Source organism: Rhipicephalus sanguineus, chromosome 1, assembly GCF_013339695.2.
Source record: "Rhipicephalus sanguineus isolate Rsan-2018 chromosome 1, BIME_Rsan_1.4, whole genome shotgun sequence".
Classification (NCBI taxonomy): domain Eukaryota; kingdom Metazoa; phylum Arthropoda; class Arachnida; order Ixodida; family Ixodidae; genus Rhipicephalus; species Rhipicephalus sanguineus.
The window spans coordinates 167,398,544-167,419,365 of NC_051176.1; the positions used below are offsets into that span (position 1 = coordinate 167,398,544).

The following is a 20,822-nucleotide window of genomic DNA, read 5'->3' on the forward strand; positions in this document are numbered from 1 at the left end:
CATTTACTACGCCTCCTCTTACAGTGAACATCTTTTTTTTTAAATCGTAATAAAAATAAGATTTCTACCACGAGCATCAAAATTAGTATGCTCTTAGTACAGGCAATGAACTGTCCATAGGTCTCAATATTATGTCCGTCAAACATCATTAGAAGTGATCAATATATGCCCTCACTGCTACTTTATTGAAAGGAATTACTGCAGTCGAGCAAAACACTGATTACAAATATGAAAATTATAGATATTGCACATTATTTCTCAAAGCAGCAATATGCAACAACTTCAAAGCGCCAAAAACAAGGACAGACGAAAAAGAGAGGACACAACGAGCGCTCTTTTTCCACTCTTTTTCGTCTGTCCTTGTTTTTGGCGCTTTGAAGTTGTTCCATGATGTCTTACAAACTCGCCCAAGCTTCCGTCCTTCTAAGCAGCAATAGTAGAAAATATGGGCTAAACATAGGATATCTTATTGCAGATTAATAATATCTGGGGTTTTACGTCCCAAAACCGCCATATAATTATGAGAGACACCGCAGTGGAGGGCTCCGGAAATTTCAACCACCTGGGGTTCTCTAACGTACACCTAAATCTAAGCACACGGGCCCCCAGCATTTTCGCCTCCATCGAAAACGTGGCCACCATGGCCGGGATTCGATTCCACGACATTTGGGTCAGCAGTCAAGCGCCATAACCACTAGACCATCACGGTGCGTGTATCTTATTGCAGATTAGCTTTCGAAGAACAATATAATGAGAGAATGGCAGAGTGTAGTTAAACATGCAAGCTCTTGAGCAGCACAAAAAAAAAAACATCTAAATTGATTTCAAAAGGCCATGTAGCAAAACATATTAGTCAGATATTAAAAAAAGTGATCAATGAGACCAAATGTTTTGCACAAAATCTACGTATCACATATTAACATGTCAGATTCAAAAGCACACACCACAAGCAATTATAGCAGCAAACCAAATTCACTGCTTCCTCTTATACAGCTCACTAGTAATCATGCACGAATCCAGGGAAAATGTCCGAGTGTGCTGATCCCCCCCCCCACTTCCAACAACTTCCATGCTGTTACTTTGCCATTAAAATGTTCACTTGGATGCAAGTAATTTTGTTATTGCTGATTCTCAAAATCTGTGCCACCATCATCATCACCCATCACCATCTCAAAGCACGACTCTGAAAAAAAATAATAATAATAAAATCTGGATCGACGCCTACCACAACTCATTCCCTTGCTTGCTTAAGCAACGCACTGGTGGTGCAAGTCCACTAGTGCCATATTTTCCCTCTAGTATTCAGAGTACAATGCTTTGTTAGAGAAACAAACATTACTAGGATACAGGAAATGCCTAGTGAACCTGTACCAGATCACTTTACCTCATGTGCTCACAAAAATGTTCCGCGTCTTACACCCACCACCGTGTTTAGTGACAGTATGAATCAGATAAGGAGAGAGACAACGTAAAAAAAAAAGAACATCTGCCATCTGATTCATGCTGTGCGTTAGCAGTATGGCACCGACAGTCTGAACAGGTATGCATTGACCTTATCAAGGATACAATTTTGTTGTACAGCCAGCACAGTTAAAGCTGAAAATTGTACAACAAAATGGCATACACTGACATCACGTAAATCCACCCTATTTTTGTCTCTTATGGCAAGGACAAAACTTTGAGAAAAACCTAATGATTACATGTATCATCAGCATCCTAGGCAAAGAAATATTACCGTTCAAAATAATAACCATAAATATGCGAGTAAGATTACAAGTTGCTTGACAAGAACATGCATACTGATATGCCTAGCAGTACGATTTCAAATGGTTTATACACTCATGCATCAAGGATAACAACCTTGAAACATGGTCAGCTTAATGGTACTTCAATGCAAATACGGTGGTTTATGTGGACAAATTTGACGATCATAATTACAATATTCACACACTTATGTAACAGCCCTTATACAAGTGCCACCTGTAGCTAGAGATAATCGCTTTTGAATGGAACACTTGCACAAATGCCTCAGTTCCTATAAATGTCAGTTGCAAGCAGTTATGGTGGAACTATTTCGCCAATTTCCCGAACTTACAATTTATCGTAAGTTCAACAGGCAGTATTAAACGAAATGGACTAAATACAGAATGGTGGACGCTTGGGGATAGTTCGTACATGATTCGTCTGTTTTGCGCTAGTATAAAGTTTTTAATTAACGAAATTTACAGTCTGATTGGCAAAACTGGTAATCGCCCAATTAAGTTCTAGCTCTTCCAATTAGTAACGGTGGCAGAAAAACAAAAAGCGCGGAAGGTTTAACGTTTATTGATACTTTTTTTTTTTTTCAAGCAAACGATGACTCCGGACCACAACAGTTTTGGCGCAGTGCTCAACCTATGTAGCGTCTTCTACAGCGGCCGAAATTGGAAAGGAAATTCACAAAACAGAAATACTCACTGGTCTGGTTATGAAACTTAAGACTGCGTTAGTGAAGCCTTAAGACATTCCGAAATTACATAACTGCAGGCGCACCTTTTTCCGCCAAAGCAATCGCTGTGCCACCCGGCAACTAACGTTCGAACGCCTGCTAGTAGGTCAGTAACGAACGCCCAATAAGAAAAAAAAAAGATGGGTGGAGGAAGAAGCAGAAGAAGACGTAGGCTTCTGGTGTAATGAGAATGGAATAAGCTTTTGGCGCCTAGTACGAGTAAATAAGTGTATCACTGTGGAACGCAAAATTTCGGATCAAGCAAGAACGAGTGCTACAACTAAACAAATAACCGAAATTGTCATCGGCGATCTGGCCGGTACAACCGAACCAAATACATATGTTCACGCACAGCCCCTCTACCCAGGCGGGTATTTAAAAGCGACGCCTTAGCAAAACATTGCATACCGCGCATGCAGAGGAAACGTTGATTACCAGTAACATCCGGTGAGCAGGAAACAAACTTCAAGTCGAGGGTTCAGTAGCCTCTGAGCTCCATCCTCCTAACCAAGCTAAAACCATCACGTTAAATATATATCAGCACCGTTTCACTAGCAACATGTCGCTGCGATAAGCTGTAACCAAGAAATTGAATACTGGAGACAAAAATCACTAACAAGCACCTAATAAACCCCTATCACCACAAATGCACGTACTTCCCGACGCCATATTGGGAGTTTGGCGCCTTTTGAAAGCGTTTGAAAAGCAGGCGCAAGATGGCGCGAAAAATCACTGTTGATTTAAATTTTAATGATAATAATTGTACGCTGCTAATAAGTCACCGCGTATACTAACATTTGTGTCTAAGCCATGTGCGTAATATTGTAATGGTTAGTTTGTTTGCACAAACGTATGATTGCCACTGCCGGTGCATGGCAGCACCAGCGGTGCCAGTGGTCTCACGTGCGTTGTCATGGTGTTTTGGTTATGGTTATGGTGTTGCGGTGGTGTTGCGGCGCCCTTGGACAGCGGTACTAGTTCACCGTAACTGCGGTTTGTTCGTGCTGTGCAAAAAAACCGCGAATTTGAGTCTACGGGCGTACAGATACATATAAACGTTTATTTTATAGTGTGGAGGCTATGACAAATGCCATGACTAATCAAATTCACTTGCGAGTAGAGTTCGGGTACAGATCTTTTGTAATGAAGACCTGTCGTCTGCAATCGCGGCTTCTATTTACATTAATCCGTTTTTACATCGATTCCTTACAGAGGCGGCGCGGAGCTCCTTTTCGGGAATCAGAAAAAGCACGACGTTGCCGTACGTAGCGGGCACGAGAAATGTAAGCGCCAAACGTCATTTCATGCAATATAGCCGATCACCGTAGGAAGTAACGCGCAGTAAGGTTCTGTCTGGCGTTGCACGGGTCTGATGCCGCAGTCCGGGTTGTGCAATGTCGGCAAACGGAGCCCTCGGGACAGCACTTTAGGTTGTAATAGGGCAGGTGGCTTATGATCAGGAAACCCAAGGGCCAGCAGGAGGGAGGCCGTTGCGAACCCCTAGCACGTGGAAAAGTCCGGGTTGCAGTTTTGGTGTCCCCGTTGCCCCTTGGGTGTCCTGAAGGCTACGCCAAAATATATGAAATAAAGACACGTTGTTTACACTTTCACAAATATTCACTTCCCTCGCGGCTGGCAGAAAGAAATGAAACACGTGGCTTGCACTGTCAACTCGATTTATACAATCGGGTTCTTCAGAGCTTGACGGAACGGCTAGCGCTCGATGTTCCCGAAAATTTTAATTATGATTGAATCATAACTTATGATTACATCGCATACAGTAGGCGGCAACTATTGCCAATAGCACTGGCGTAGCCAGGCGGGGGTGCACGCCACGCGAAATTTTTAAATTTTTGATGTCTTTGTGTACACGCACGCATACAAACAGACGCACGAACATAAAAGGGTGGTTGAACCCCTCCACCCCCCACCCCCCCTCCGAAAAAGTTTCTCGAAAATGTGGCAAAATTAATGCATATGTTTCGAGCAGTGCAGTTTACAGCTTCTGAAAGTAGCCGCCAGCTAAACACTGCCGTACTACCTGCACTCATTCATAGCTGCATGTTAGTGACCATACAACTACACTGAGTCCTTTCTTTTTATCTTTTTTGCTCAGGCACCTTATCCGATTTAATAATGTGGTTGAAGACAAACCTCCTAAGAGGAAAAGAAGAGCTGTTTGTTCAAGGAAACACTGTGTGAGTAGAGCCTTTTTCGTTACGTTTGTATCATTCATCATCATCCCAAAAGGGGGAACACTCAGCTTGCTTGCATGATGTCATTTGGTAGGATGGAAGATGTCCTCTGGGATGGATAATAAGAAAATAATAAGAGTTGGAGGAATTGAACCTCGTTGCTGATAACCATAGATGTGGAAACACTGTTTCACATGGCACAGTCTTGCTTGTGATTTCACATTTGCAGCTGCAGCAAATATGCCATCAGCTCCTTCATGCCTATGTCAATGTTGGGAAGTGCTGAACATTTTGCAAATTTGCACATCTGACATGAATGGGGAGCCAATAATAAATCTGTTGGAAAAATCATTGGTACTTGCCAAGTTATGTTTTCTTGCATAGTAAAGTCTGTTTCACATGTAGTGACTTCGTACTGTGTTTTTTGCAGGCGTTATTTGCACACATGCTAACTTTTCAATGCCATTTTGCAAGCACTGATTGAAGCACCGTTTCACAAGTTGCCACTGCAATTTTTTCATTTGCAAGTGCCTAATGGAAAACTGTGTAATTCTTGGCACCAGTGCGTTTCAGTGAAAATAAAATAAAAGCAACCAGAGTCCATTGTCACACTTTAATGTGAACATAACTTCTCCTACTGTCTGTAGAATCATGTGCTTACTTTGGGTGATAGCTTGCATTGGCAGTAAAATATCAGTGATGACTTTATTTGACATCATCCTATACCATTATATGTACCACTGTATCATGCTGCTATAAGCTCGCTTGAAGTTGGGTGTGCCTAAGTAATAGATCCATTCAATTCGCCTGTACCACCTGAACTAGTTCCTGGGGTGCTGCATCTTCCCATTCATTTCAGTATTGCGGCATTGTCATCCACGCCATTAATTTCAAAAGGTGCTTGGCTGGTTCACGATGTTCTTGCACCCTCTCTGCTGCCGGTGCTGGCTAGGTGCAAGTGCACGGGTGCGAAGCGACAAGGCAGCACACGTCACGATTGAAGCAACACTTACACGTGTTTGTCGTGGCTACACAGTTTAGGATATGTTTATGCCTCTGAAGCCAACCATACATGCAATTCTCAGCCTCTCAGGCTTATGTGGACTATGCAAATTAAGTGGACAAAAATAGGGCTTGCACTGGGTCAGCACCTCTCCATTCTTTTTAGTGTCGCATTGGGCCTGTACACTGAGATCGAGCTGCGCAATGTCTGAACTTGTCCTGCCCCGCTGTGAACCAGTTCAGAGGCAAAGTCAACCGGTTCAGATGCAAGCTAATCGAATGGACCTAATTGTTGTACTCTTATAATAAAACCTGTTGTTTTTAAATGTGTATACTACTATAAAAACAACAACACTGTCCCATTAGTCCCCTCGGCTATATGCAAATTCAGCCAGCAATTGATCTTTGCTCGTATGACGGGCATGGGACCTAGTCTATGCTGGCCATTGCACACTTGGTCTGTGGCTTATCCACATCAAAGTCAGACAAAAGGGGCATAAACAGTGCTGGTGGATAACACTGGAAGGAGCATGTGCCCTCTGCGCATGCAGCTCCCCTGTTGATGAGATGTGATGCTCTATGTAAAACTTTGCAGGCGGCCAGGAATTCTCGTCTTGGTGAATGACACAGATTGGGAGCTCCTGGCAAGTGACATTTCTGTGCTTTGTCCTTGACTCTGGTGTTATTACAATACTCCCTCTTAAACCAGTGTGGCTGTGATAGCTCAGTACGTTTTAGATAGGGGATACTAAACGGAAACATTAAATCAGTCTAGACCATAAGATCACGCTTTTAGAAACCTCATGATGTACGTGCGATGTACACTGAGCTCAAACTGCACAACGTCTGAATTTGTCCTGCCCCACTGTGAACCATTTCAAGGCAAAGTGAACCAGTTCAGATGCAGGCAAATCGAGCGGACCTAATATCTTGTACTCATATAATAAAACCTGATGTATTCACTGTATCTCAATCATCTGACTGAGATACAATGAAAATTGTGACAGAAGGGAATGCTGTACACTAGGGTTGCCAGGTCGAAAATGTGAAGAGTAGCCAAAGAAAAAAAAAAAACTCAAGAAGGAGCCAATCTAGGCCAGAGCCAGAAATATAGCCAAGAAAGGAGCCACATTATGGAGAAACATTGCATCTGCTTTATTGTGTTACTGTAAGGGCAATGTCACAGCCAAAACTGTTTTGATTAAATTTAAGAACACGGAAAAAGTATTATGGAACACCAGGCCCGTAGCCAGGAATTCTTTTTTTTTTTTGGGGGGGGGGGGGCACTTGCTGAAGGCCTTGACTCTTCTAAAAAAAACCTATTTTCATTATTTATTTTTTTGATAAAACACCCCCGTTCATCAGAATTGGTGGTGGTGGGGGGGGGGGGGCAGGCCTCCCCCTCTCCCCTGGCTATGGGCCTGTGGAACACGTATAAATGACTAAAGCAACAGTGCTTTGATTAGCATGTTATACGGCTAAGTATTTACCACTCACAAAAAATTATCACATAATTGGAATCACAGCTGCAGTTCAAGCGTGAATGTTTCAGTTCATTTTAGCAATCATTTCTGACTGTCAGACATCCTGTGTCTAAGGGCAGTTTTGGTGAAGGTTGTCACTGGGAAAGCTCGCTTGGCCTCTGTGTTTAATCTTGGCTGGACAAGCAGCTTTATTGCTCCCTCTGCAAGATGTGCCATAGGGTTTCTGTCGGACAAATCTTTGTAGTTTTGTATCTTCATCCAGAAATCTGCAACTGGTTTACGCATCATAATCCCTTCAACTTGTAGACACAGTAGCTTCAGCGTGCGGACTATTGCGAAATGAGCGGCTGCAGCTCTGGACATTGCCTTCCCAGTGCATCAGCATTTTTGACGGCCTCATACGACAAGGAAGCACCGTTGTCTCTGATAAGCGATAGGTTGACAGTCTGCGCACCGGTTGTTTCGCTCGAAGCACGGTTGTGAGTGCTGCAGCATGGCAGTGCATGAACGAAGTCACATGGTTTCATGTCACATATTTCGTTGGCTTTCTTTACATGCCATGAAAAATCACCACAGAGCATGTACGTTACCACTAAAATTGGATCAGTCACCTTGGAATGCCTTCTACGATGTAACGAAATGCAGTAGCCCTTAAAGTGAATATTAAAAATTTTGCATAATTGATCTTAGTTAACTAATTAAGTGCAATATAGAAAATACTGTAACAAGCACCACATGACAGCAAACCATGTGTCGTTGGTTTTACTCAGTTGTGGCAAACCACTTTATTTTTTTAATATTTAGCTCTAGTAACATGAAACATCTTGTATACATACATATTCTTCAACAGTATGTCACAGTATTGTGTATTTCTGTAAAAGGGGAGGTGTCTTTTTTTATTAGTTTGTTTTTTAGGAATGAAGTCACAGTTGCCTGATCTCATTTTCCTTTTTTACCCATATTTGTCACATTGTTAGGTCATTCATTTATGCCTCTTTCTTTTTCTTTTTCCCTCACTTGCAGGGTGGACTTGACTGTGAAGTCAAACCAAATGACACTGTGCTTTTTATATCAACACTGCATGGTGGATAAGAAGGTATGCAGGATAGCAATATACAAAAATATTTTAGGGGTGGTACAGCTGCACTATATGTGCCAGAGTGCTACATTTTCAACTTGCACTGCCGAGCTGGTCCAAATCAGTGAAAATGCCTCAATTGCATCAGAGCTGCTCCAAAACACTGAGTGCAAATGTCAAGGGTTTTTCCTCAACTTAGTCTTAGGAAAAGTGACAGCTGAGTAAATTGCCATCGTGCCATGGCTTTGCTAACTTTACTTTTGGAATTGTACTGGGAGTCAGTGGCGGATCCAGAGGGGGGGCGGTAGGGGCGATCGCCCCCCCCCCCCCCCCAAAGCATGTGTCAGCCCTCCCCCGCCTGCCTGCAGTGCCTGTCTCTCCTCATCCCTACCCTACCTCCCCCCCCCCCCCCCCCCCCCGTCAGATGAAGGAACCGCCCCCCCCAAAGTTGGCACCTGGATCCGCCCCTGCTGGGAGTCGCTGCACTCCTCAAGTACTGCACCATTCCAACCTATGTTCTGCTGTGTTCAGATGCGACAATGCGAGATCGTGTTTGTAATTTGTCGAGGACTTATGAGTAGCAATGTACCAGACTATGTCACGAGAAGCCAATGTGCATGCATGACCATACCTACTAGAGGGGCCAGAAGACCAAGTATGCTTTGTGGGCTCGGTTAACAGGCATTGGGAAATGCCTTAGTTCTTCTAAATGACTGTGGCAATTTTTAAAAGACATTCAGATTATTTATTTTATTTTTATTAATAGCAAAGCTTCTAATGGGCTGTATGTTGCCAGTGAAGAACACCGTAGCAGCATACAAGTCATTTAGACATTTGCCTTAGTCCTTTGAAGCAGCCATGTATCGGCCAATTCCGATAAGGGGATTCAGTGTGGCAGTAAGCGCATGGTGTGAATATCAAAGCGTTTTGCGTTAGCCACACCCACGCATGAGCAGAGTCCTTGTAAATTTGCAAAACACGCACCGATGGCCTAATACAAGTTGGTTTACAAAGCTTTTTTGAGGAAATTGTGCTTTTAATTAATGGAACAATCTCTGCAAAGAACAAAGCGACTATCCAAGCTTGAACAGAGCCTAAAAGGATCCAAAGGCAATTATTAAGTTGATGTATATTGTTTAGATACCATTCCTGAAACCTCGCAGTGTTTGTTTCATGCCAATAGAATGATTAATTTGGGAAAGCGCATTTCATGGATCCACATACCCCTAGCACAATCCATATCACCCTCCCCAGAGCGAGAATGTGTGATGTCACACATGCATCACTGCCCCTTTTCTGTCTGACAGGCAGCACTGTGGTTTCGTGCCTAAAATGCAGACGTGTGGCTCAGAAGTGAATTGACAACATCACATGGATGGAGCATTTTTTCTTGCTTGTAGTTTTAAGATCAAGCAAAGCTAGCAATGCGCTATACATTAACTAAACTACTGAAAGTTCATGGGTGACAAGAATTTTTAACGCGGTTTTCTGTGCTTCTCCCACATCATTGTGAAGAGATGGTGCCTTAAACATAGTGACCATGATGTCTTTCTGACTTTCGCTGTTGAATCTGGTACTTGCAGTATGCAAATAGCTTTGAAGCTTTGACTGTTACTCGGCGGAAGTCATCCCTGGTGTGTGAGTTTATGTACCATGTATAGGCTAATGTTAAAAAGATATTTCCTCCAAAAATCAAATGTGTATATAGAAATGCAGTGCTAGCATTTTATACCATCATACAATGCACACTCATACTGAAAATTGGCAGCGCAAACAAACGGGACACAGAAGAGGAACACAAACAGGCGCAGACTGAAACTTGGATTTATTCACAGAAGATAATATATACCAGAAAAAACATGAAGGGAAAGGGAAATACATGAGGGAAGGATCCACCATAATCGGGTTGTGTTCCTCTTCTGTGTCCCGTTTGTTTGCGCTGCCAATTTTCAGTATGAATCTATACCAACTTGCCCGCCTTTCAACACTTCTGCAATACAATGCACAATATTTTCATTACGAATGGTTGAGTACTATTGATGCAGTTATGCTGAGCAAGTGCTACATCATTGGGGCTAGTAACCAGAACATCCTGCTGGAGTCACCAGTCATGTCTTATGTTTACTTTAATATCCTGATTACTAAAGCATTATCAATACTATTAATATATCACTGTAGCCTGAATCGTTATTTGCCTTCAGTGTCCCTTTAAGTTACACTGCTTTATGCTGGCATTGTTCTCGTCACATGGCCCCCATCGGTGTGCAGAACACGGAAATTCATCTAGATTACGTGCACTGCTCTGGAGAGCCTGGGCCCATTGCACAAAAAAATAATGGGAAGGAAGTCAGTTTTGAGCACTGATAGTGACAGTAATGTACTAGACCTGAGGTAAGGGGTATAAGACATGAAGAAAGTAGACATTAAGTAAGAAGCTTTACCCGATAATATGATGCACCTGGAGTATGATGCATCATTTTATCAGCTGTATGTATTGCAGTAAACATGAGTTTACTAATTAAATGAAAAAACATGGTGCCACATGCGTACTGGCAAGGATGAACAGAACTCACTCAGTGATTAACACTCGCTGTTTCACCACTGGTGCGATGAAAAGTGATGACAGAAGTCAGAAATTCCTCAACACGTCTTCAACACTTTTAAATATTGTGGCCCCCAACATTTGGCTTGCAGAAAAACTGAGTGCACGAAGCCACCAGCCATCATGGCTTGCTGAGCCTTTGCAAGTGCTGCACGTATAACTGCAAGATAGGGCGTGGGGCATCTATGCACTCAGCAGCACGAAGTGCTAGTGCAATTGCCACAACAGGACTAGCCAGAGGAGCAGACATGCATTAAGCTGCCCCCCTCTTTCCCCCCATTCCTGTGCATGAGAAGATGGCACGCATTAAGCCACTATATTCTTCCTGACTCAGCTTTGAACGCTTACCTTGCAGCTACAGTGTATAGCTTGCAGGCTGCGATAGGATCTTATTGCACCTGGCCTTTACATAGAACATCAGGCAAAAACCGTCGCTGTGATGTTCACCTGCAATGTCCCTACAATTTCTGTTGCAATGGATAAGAAAGTGTCACTGCATGCATTACCATAACTCAGGGTGTGATCTCATTACAGACAGCATAATTTGTCAGTCACATTTTTGTTGGTGAGAGCACCAGAATTTCAGTCTTTGTTCGAGCATTGTACCTCCACATAAGCAGCGGGCAGAAATGTGATTTTTTGTCTAAAGAGGCCCTGCAACACCTGGCTGAGTAATCATAGAATGACTTTACTATTGGACTCATTTGCCTTGCGAATCTCCTGCCACAAAAATGTTTCATATCAGTCAAGCATATGTAGAGTTATTGCACGAGCCGCTTTCTGTCTCCTTTCTTCACCACAAGCACGCTGGAACCTACACAGGGGGATGGCAAGGGGGCATTGCGCTGCCAAAAAGTTGCATCACCCCTCGTCATAGCTTTGTGCATTTTCTCTCTTTTTTTTACCATATTGGCTGCTACTTCTGGTTCAGACGTGTGTGGCGCTGGCATGTGGCAGCACCCCGTAAGCGTCCGCGGTATTTGCATGACGCAATACATTGCCTCCAAGGTCATACATTGGTGTGCACCCGCTTGCTGTATAGTCAGGCCTGCCTGCTGTGTAGTTAGGACAACATTGCAAAGGGTAGAGCAAGTGATCTTGGGCTGTTTTTGATACAAATTTTAAGTGGCCTGCTGCATGCAATGCAATATTTGGTTCAATGTCCACAAGAGCCTTGACTACTGATCAGCCACATTTTTTGATTAAGTTCCGAAAATGTTGCAGGGCTCCTTTAAATGAACGTCTGACACCATTGTACTCAAATATTGAGGGGTTCTGCCAATTTAAATGTATGGTGCTATCACTGGACCCAAAAAAAGGTGTTCAAGTTATCTGTCCCCTCCGACTGTGAGAGCTAGAACTGCCACAACTTCACTGTACCTGGTAAGCACTAGAAAGCAGAACACAGCAATCTTCTGTGCCCTCAGAAGTCATGTCTGTAACTGCAGGAGTTAATGCAAAAAGGAAAAATTTAAGTAGAATATGAGATCACTTGCTTCATTGCTGCTCCATGGTTGGTGTTTTGTGTTCCATATTAAATATTTGCACCCAAAAAATGTCTTTTTTCTTTGTCCCAAAGTGAACATGTTCTGCTCCAAAACCGAGGTTCTCCTGCTCCACAAATTTCTTGGAAAACCTGTCGAGCTGTCCTATCCCTGTTATGAAGATGACTACATTCCCTTAAAAAGAATTATAGATTAGTAACAATAATAATAATAAAAAAGCATGAAGCACTTATTCATGACTGTCTGGTGAGAGCTGCCATGAACTTAATTTAAATTAGCAATTAAGAGTGAAAAATTATTACAAGTGATGTCACACACAATCTTTCATTTTTTCTTGCAGATAATTTCCACTTTTTCACACTTTTTTCATGCACCAACTGTCACCGCTCATCTTAATATGGCAATGGAAAAGAAGCTTCACTATGTCCAGTCAAGCTTGTTACCCAACTCTGGACTTCTTGATTCCAAACTGAACCAGGCAACAGTTGTAGGCTCCAAGAAGCTCAATAAAATGCATTGCTGGGCTAGTTGGTGCATGGATATTTTCTGGGAAAGCAGCACACCGAAAGACAAGGACAAGAGATGAGGCAACAAGGACGAGCTCATTGTTGCCTTGTCTCTTGTCCTTGTCTTTGGGTGCACTGCTTTCCTCCAAGACGCCGTAGCTTCTTGAAATTTTTGCAATGAAAGCTTGAAGATGAGGGACCTGATGATGAAGAGAAAGCATGAAGTGATGGTTTCCTATGGCCAAGTGCACCAGAAGCAGCAGCAATAAAAAAGCTGAATAGCGAAGACAAAAAAAAAGAAAGAAAAGAAAAAAAAAACAAAGTTAAATGCATCTAATAAGATCAATTCCTGTGAGTACCATAATACTCTGGAACTTACTACAACACAGCTGTTGACTTGTTTGTGAGTTAGACATCCAGCTCCTTTCATTCTGAAGCTTAATATGCTAGCAATGGCACTGATTTCATTGATATCGGCAGCTTCAAATTCACAAGCCCCTCCTTGCTGCAATACATTACTGAAACCTTGCTTACTCTCAGAATTTTCAGCCACATTTCTTTTTGCTGTGAAAACATGGCCTGGATGCCATTGCAGTACAAAATTCTGCGTAATTTTTTTTTTACTTGCACAAATGTGCATTCTCACCAAGCTTTCATGATTGACTTTCATGGTGACTTAATGGATTTCAAAGCGTTTTTCGTATCGTGGCCACTTTGGCTCAACAAAATTTCCTGAAACTTGGTATGTGAGGTGTCTGGCTCCCTCAAAAGACCATGTACTTCATTCTTGCGGATTAAGAACTACGTAGGCCCTAGTAGACACGGTCAAAACCTATGACATCGCGGCAACTGGTGCGGGAACTTCAAGGTGTCGTTGCCACCCGCATTTTCTCTTTGCGCGGTTTCTCGCATAATACAAAGCGTCTTCTCACAGCAAGCGTGGTGATTTTTGTATTGTGAAAGAGTAATTTACCAATACAAAAAAAAATTGTTTTTCTCTGGTGCATGTAGCTGGAGCATTATCACCCGTCTCTCTTAATCTGCTATCTTGCTTCAACAGCTTTACATCCTTCCACAGAAAGGTAAGTCTCATATGTATGTGTATGAATCCCTCTCATGTATGTATGTGCTTGTGCATATATACACATACAAACAGAAAATTCTGGGTGGGGGGAAGGGGGTTGAATTAGCCCCTCTGGCTATGCCTATGGAGTAAAGGACACGAAAAAAGTGAATTGCAACAGAAGAGACTACTGAGGAAAACTCCGAATGCAAATGCAGCTGTAGCCATTCAAAATTTGAAATAAAAATGGATGGAAACTAGAGCTGTGCGAATAGCAAAATTTTGGGTGCGAAGCGAATTCAAATATTGAAGTGTGAGGGCAAATTCAATCGAATATTTTTCGAATACTTCGAAGCGAAATTGCAGAAAAAAAGTCATAGAGGATTCCTAAGCATATTCTTATGAGATAGCAACATGAAAGTGTTTCTTTTCGCTAGGTTGATGAACTGATGGCGGGGTGGTGTTCCGTGGTTGTCTTATCAAGAATGAGGCAATGTAGAGGCCGAATTGTATTTATGTACATGATTTTGTGCAACCAAAGTGTTGCCGACAACACTTTACATGTGATAGGCAAAGATAGCATTTCCTCAGCCTCTCCTCCTGTTGCAACTTCTGTGGAAGCCCAACTGATGTGGTGGACAAGGGTGTGCTTCCTTCAAGTCCGGAGTTCCAAATCTGCCTCGTAGACGTCGATATTAGGGGTGTGCGAATATTAGAAATTTCGAATATTTTTCTAATAGTGTTTGCTATTCGATTCGATTCGCACTGGAATTTTGCTATTCGAACTATTCAAACTTCCCAAAAACAAATACGGTGAACGTCCGATTGAAATTGACCCCTTCAGAATTTCCATATGCTTCACCTCATTACATTCTCGTATTGCGGCAAAGCTGCCTTTCAAGCTCCGTTACTGTCGAACTTCGGCAAGACACAGTCAACGTCCGATTGGAAGTGGTCCCTAGATTTTCAATATGCTTCACCTCATCACACCCCGGTATTGCGGCAAAGCTGCCTTTCAAGCTCCGTTACGGTCGCAAATGTACTAACTCAAGAAAACGCTGGTTCCAACATGGAGATGAAAGATGTGGCAGAGGTGGGGGCTCGGTTAATGCTGTTTTGCCTATCATGTGTAAAGTGTTGTCGGCAACACTTTGGTTGCACCAAATTAAGTACATAAATGGAATTCGGCCTTTACATTGCCTCATTCTTGATAAGACAACTATGAAACACCACCCCTCCAGTGCTTCATCAACCTAGCGAAAAGAAACACTTTCATGTTGCTATCTCGTAAGAATATGCTTAGGAATCCTCTCTTAACTTTTTTTTCTGCAATTTCGCTTCGAAGTATTCGAAAAATATTCGATTCGATTCGCACTCACACTTGAATATTCGAATTCGCTTCGCACCCAAAATTTTGCTATTCGCACAGCTCTAGTCGATATATAAGAACATCTGAAATTTTGGATGCTAAAAAGCTTTGGCTTCCGATTTTTCGGACTGCCTGCTCAAATTTCAGGTCCAAAACAGCATTAATTGAGCCCCCACCTCTGCCACATCGTTCATCTCCATATTGGAACCAGCGTTTTCTTGAGTTAGTACATTTGCGACCGTAGCAGAGCTTGAAAGGTAGCTTTGCCAAAATACCAGGGTGTGATGAGGTGAAGCATATTGAAAATCTAGGGACCGCTTCCAATCGAACGTTAACTGTCGACCGTAGCGGAGCTTGAAAGGCAGCTTTGCCGCAATACCGGGGTGTGATGAGGTGAAGCATATTGAAAAGACTGTGTCTTGGCAAAATTCGACCGTAACGGAGCTTGAAAGGCAGCTTTGCCGCAATACCGGGGTGTGATGAGATGAAGCATATTGAAAATCTAGGGACCGCTTCCAATCGGACGTTGACTTGGCAAAGTTCGACCGTAACGGAGCTTGAAAGGCAGCTTTGCCGCAATACGAGAGTGTAATGAGGTGAAGCATATTAAAAATCTGAAGGGGTCGCCTTCGATCGGACGTCGACTGTATTTGTTTTTTGGGAAGTTCGAATAGTAAAATTCGAGTGCGAATCGAATCGAATAGCAAACACTATTCGAAAAATATTCGAAATTTTGAATATTCGCACACCCCTAATGGAAACTCAACTAAAGGCAAAGTAATGCCTTTTAGCAGAAAGCGAGGAATGTAATATAGATGGCTACTTCAGTCTCACGCACTATAATGTTGGAAGAAGCATGAATGGTTGCGAAGCAATATTTAAAAAATCTAGGTGCACTTTTGCAACCTTGCAGAATTGCAACCAGATCGCCATCAAATCTGGGGCCACCATATCTGGGTACACTCTCTGCCAATGCTGATTGGCTAAATCAGTGGGCAGAGAGCCTTGCACTCTAGTTAGGCATTGCTTTGGATTTGTGTCACAGAAAAGTTAAAATATCTCTGGGCTAATAGAGGTGTCTAGCTGATTGCCATTTATTTATCTTGTGCTATCAAACATAGAAAAAGGGACAGCAAAGACAGACATACTGAACCCAAAGAACATTTATTTTAGAATGAGTATATAGGCTATATACAGAAGAAAGGGTAATGAGCGAGGCAGTGACAAATCGATTTACAGAAATTTACAGAGAGGTCCGAGCCCTAGGCTATAGCTTGCTCGCCTGCTACATACTGAGCACTGGGAAAGATATGAGGGAGGAGGAGCAATTGTGATGAAGGGGAAAGGGATGCACATTTGTGTGTGTAGTTCTTCAATGCCCACAGTGAGGTACTGTGGAGGCTTCAAGGGATGAGTTTCTTCCTCAAGCTCGTCAGTTTAATCTTTGAAGAAAGCCAGGCAAGCTTTAGCTATCCACTGCAGACTGAAATGCAAACAGAGGAGTGCACATGTCTGCAGTATTGCAGTGAGCATGCACAAGGATTCATGACTGGCGCTGCCATGCATTGGCCTTGTGAAACGAGATTAGCAGATACCCATATTACCTTTGGGACGATATATGGTTCTTCGTGGCCTATTTTTTCAGGACCTCAATAAACAACTGTTGTATATCTTAGTAGCACTGTGCATGTGCTCTTGGTTCGCTGCTTGTGTGCACGTTGTGTGCTCATTGACAATTCTGACGCTTTTTACAGTGAAGCTGTTATATGGTAGTTTCCAGCTGATCGCTGTGCACGTAGACTGAGCATATAGACCAAAAACAACGGCAGTGCCGTCTCGCCATTGGCCGATACAGCGTCATGCCTGTCACGGCTGCTGCCCTGTGTATGCGTGAAACAAAAGCCCTCTGCAGAACAACATGTGAAGCCAACACATCAGGAAGGTTCTGACTTTGTGAAAATTTTATACCATGCGTTTCGCCATGTGCTCTTTACGGGGCTGCTCAAGATGATGAACGCTATAGAAAGAAGACACAATGCCAGTGCCACCCAAAAAGAGCGTCCATGGGAAGGCGGCAGTTTATAATAATTAAATCTCTACGCTTATGCATCAGGCAACCCCCAAGGGAACTTTTATGCCCATCAGCTCCGCCAGTCTTTACCAAGTAAAATGATCCTGAGTTTTTTTTTTTTCCCAACAGTGCATTCCTTTTTATGTACATGTCAGGGGGTGGTCAAACAATCACAGGCCACACTGCCATAGGAAGTTGGGATAGCAGCCGTCAATCTTTTGACCCCACCCCCCTGTAGGTGTATTTCTTTTTTTTTTTTTATGTGACAGCATCAGTAAGTGGTGGAAGAACTCGGCTTACGTAGCGCAGTGTTATATGTTATGTGAGAACGAAGAAGGAAACAAAATATGAAGTACGAGCCATATTATAATAGGGTTTCATTTCCATTTCCAGCTGGATTGTCGAAAAAATTTCTGGTGCAATAGTCCAACTGGAAATGGAACTTTTTTCATCTGGGTAGCACGTTTTATGCAAGCATTCCCGCAACATTAAAAAGAACGTTGATACAATGTTTTTGCAATGCTGCTTGGAAGTTCCTGCAACTCTCGTACTACTTTGAACCCACACGTGCTCATGACTGTCGCCTAAGTGGCCTAAGCATGAGCTGAGCTAAAGCGAGGTACCGAATCGCAACGATGGCGCTTATTCTGTGTTAACAATGAAGTCAAAGCGCCAATTCACAGCGCGTTGCGCGTGTCCTATCCCAGGTGCCATGGGCTCCGCAGCGAGGATCCTAAGCCACGCGTTCAAAAGAGAAGATGCTACAGCGATTGCACATCTTTATGATAGCGCAATCTTTGGTAGCATAAATTCAAACTCCAACAGATTTACATTACCACGTTCACCTACATTTGTTACTTAATTCAGACTCCAATACCATAGCTATGATACCTACAGATGCCGCACTTTTGAACGGCTAGTTCTTGCTAGTGTTTCAATTTATACTGACAGTGCATGCAAAATTTCCCTTAAAGTTCATGAAATAACCTTTTCATGAACCTTCAGACACAACATGCTCCTCGGACACGCCCCAGCCATAGAGTTTCCTAAAATTAACTAGAGGGGACTCTGGCGTTGCGATCGTTCAGCTACCATGGGAATGATGGGTAGTACACAAATTTGCCTAGTCTTCGTGCTTGCGGCTTCAAACATACTTGTGGCTTTGTTTATTGCTGTGTTTTGGCGTTCGTTTCGGATAAAAGAATGGACCGCTGTGAACTTCGTGACCAGGTTTGAATTGCTGAGCCTAATGAAGTTAAAGTGGCGAAGTGAAACTGCTGACTTTTGCTGAACTTTGTTTTTCGACAAAGCGGATGCAGCCGACGCGGAGCCAAACGGAGCCGAAAGTACGAAGTTTAGACAAATTTGTGTACTACCCTAGAGTGTACTAGAAGCTTTTGAGTGGCGCGAGTGGCTGCTTGGGAGCGGGCGTTTCAGCGTGGAATGATGCGGTGGCGCTGGCGTCGACCAATCTTCCCGGGCGGATGGCTGGCAGGCGTTCCGCGTACGTGTTGGTGCCTCTCCGTCGCGCCTATAGTGTGCCGGCCAAGATGATCTCCCGCTTTTTTCTTATTCTTATACTTCCTCTCTTTCATAAATATTAATGCAAATAAAGATTATTTGACATTATTGTTATTGAAGTTGCTGCTGACCGCACTGAAGCAGCATAGCACATTATACAGTATAAGGAGCGCGTTTTTTTTGCCATGTTTTACAGTGTACAATTAAATGAGAAACCAGCTGGCTGGTACACAACGGAAGCCACCCCCCCCCCCCCCCATCTCCCCGAAAAAAAAATGAGTATGCTGCCCACAAAACGAAGAACTCTTGGCCCGTTCCATGTAAAACACTAAAGCTGGAATCAAAGGGCGCGTTGCTTGTGGCTGCGTGCACACACGACAAAAAAGCAGGCTTTATTGACATTGTTTGAAGAACAGCAGAGTTTTTCCAAACCTCCCTTTGATTTTGAAATATGGGATTAGATTCATTGTTGTAGGACCCACAAAAATTCAAATACGTAATACTGCAGAAGAAGGCTTTCAGTGAAACATAGTCATGGAAGATTTTGAGACTTTAAAAAACGCAGCACCACTGCAAAGCAGAGTCGTAACTGTAATGATAATAATCATTGATAACACAAAAATACAAGGTTTGCATATTTATGAAACAATACATTTGCGAATTAGCAAATTGTAAAAAACAAAATTATAGAGCCAGGATACAAAAATAACATAAAACAAAGAAAACACAAAGACAGTGTTTAGGTTGTTTTTCCAAAATACATTTAAATAAAAAAATATGTTATGGTTGCATAGTCGTTTGAAGGGACACTAAAGTGGAACCATGAATCGGCTTAGATCGATTAATTGTGCTCCGACACCCATAATGCTGCTAAATTTACCATCACACAGGCTTTTATTAATACAGAAAGATTCAAAATCAAAGTTTTATTTTCAGATATCGCGTCAGAATTTGCACGTTCTCTCACTTACAAGCCTCTTCTCGGAAAAATTGTTTTTCTTCTTGGTGTACCTTAAAAAAATTAGGAGTGCAATAAAATGTGCACGAAAAATGACATCCTTTTTACGCCACTGTAGCAATTTATAACCTACTCAATTTCAGGTACTGCTGTGCGCTTTGTTTCTCATCCCGCGACGTGTTAAACCCTTCACATAAACATGCATACGTGTGATCACATAAAAACGGATCAGCTGAGCAGTCAATGGCTTGCAATGTTCGTTGCAGCCAACACCCCCAAAATGCTTCTCCTGTTGATTACTGCCAAGACATCCAAGATGCTGTCTTTGTGTAAGTCACTCTTACTAAAACAACCAGTGAAAATTTCTTCAAGTTCACTCATAAAAACAAAAGCTTTCTGTGAAGGGTACAGAAGAACACCGAAATCACAAGATTTTGTGAAAACAGCACCATTTAGGGACTGGCCATCTCATGAAGGCAGCAGAAGCTCATTCATGCATGCACTGCACTTTGGAGCACATATGTTCTAGCAACATAGCCTGCCACATAGTACGTAAGCCTGGAGTCGCTATGCTGATTGACGTATGGGTGGTCTGGTGCAGTCAAAGAGCTGCTATGAAGCGAACCTTCAGCACCTTCCAAGTATCCTTCATCAAGCAACAAGTCAATCAGTTGCTGCTGCTTATACAAGTTAGCAGGCTTGTCTGCGACAGTGAAAAGCGAGCTTACAACCCCCTCTGAAACGTGTGATCCAGCAACACTCTTGGCAAGATTATAACAGCTTAGACAATTAATGGTCGTGAGAAATTGTTGCGGAGTGGGATGAGCATTGCATTCAGATGACAGCCTGACAATACCGAAGAGGTTTTCAATTTTACCTTCGCTTAAGCGGCTTGTAATAAGGTATGCATAGGCAATCTCTGCATGTAAGTAGCTTCAGCAAAATTGATAATATGCACGTAGTCTCTCACAATGAAATGC

At 42.7% G+C, this 20,822-nt stretch overlaps 1 protein-coding gene across 5 annotated transcripts in view; it reads left to right on the plus strand.

Moving 5' to 3' along the window:
• The first annotated feature begins 3,371 nt into the window (after window positions 1-3,371).
• The window catches only part of LOC119401864 (ubiquitin-related modifier 1 homolog), a 38,804-nt gene continuing 21,353 nt past the window's right edge, over window positions 3,372-20,822 (plus strand). Inside the window, exons 1-6 of one of the 5 annotated variants that reach the window (XM_037668865.2) lie at window positions 3,372-3,615; window positions 3,701-3,771; window positions 4,605-4,686; window positions 6,281-6,329; window positions 8,193-8,265; window positions 12,695-12,881. In XM_037668865.2, the coding sequence (XP_037524793.1) occupies window positions 3,569-3,615; window positions 3,701-3,771; window positions 4,605-4,686; window positions 6,281-6,329; window positions 8,193-8,261 (318 nt within the window). In that variant the 5' untranslated portion in view covers window positions 3,372-3,568 and the 3' untranslated portion in view covers window positions 8,262-8,265; window positions 12,695-12,881. Of the gene's footprint in view, window positions 3,616-3,700; window positions 3,772-4,604; window positions 4,687-6,280; window positions 6,330-8,186; window positions 8,266-12,428; window positions 12,603-12,694; window positions 12,882-20,822 lie in introns of those variants that run through there. The other 4 variants (XM_049417613.1, XM_037668876.2, XM_037668888.2 and 1 more) reach the window with 4 other exon arrangements.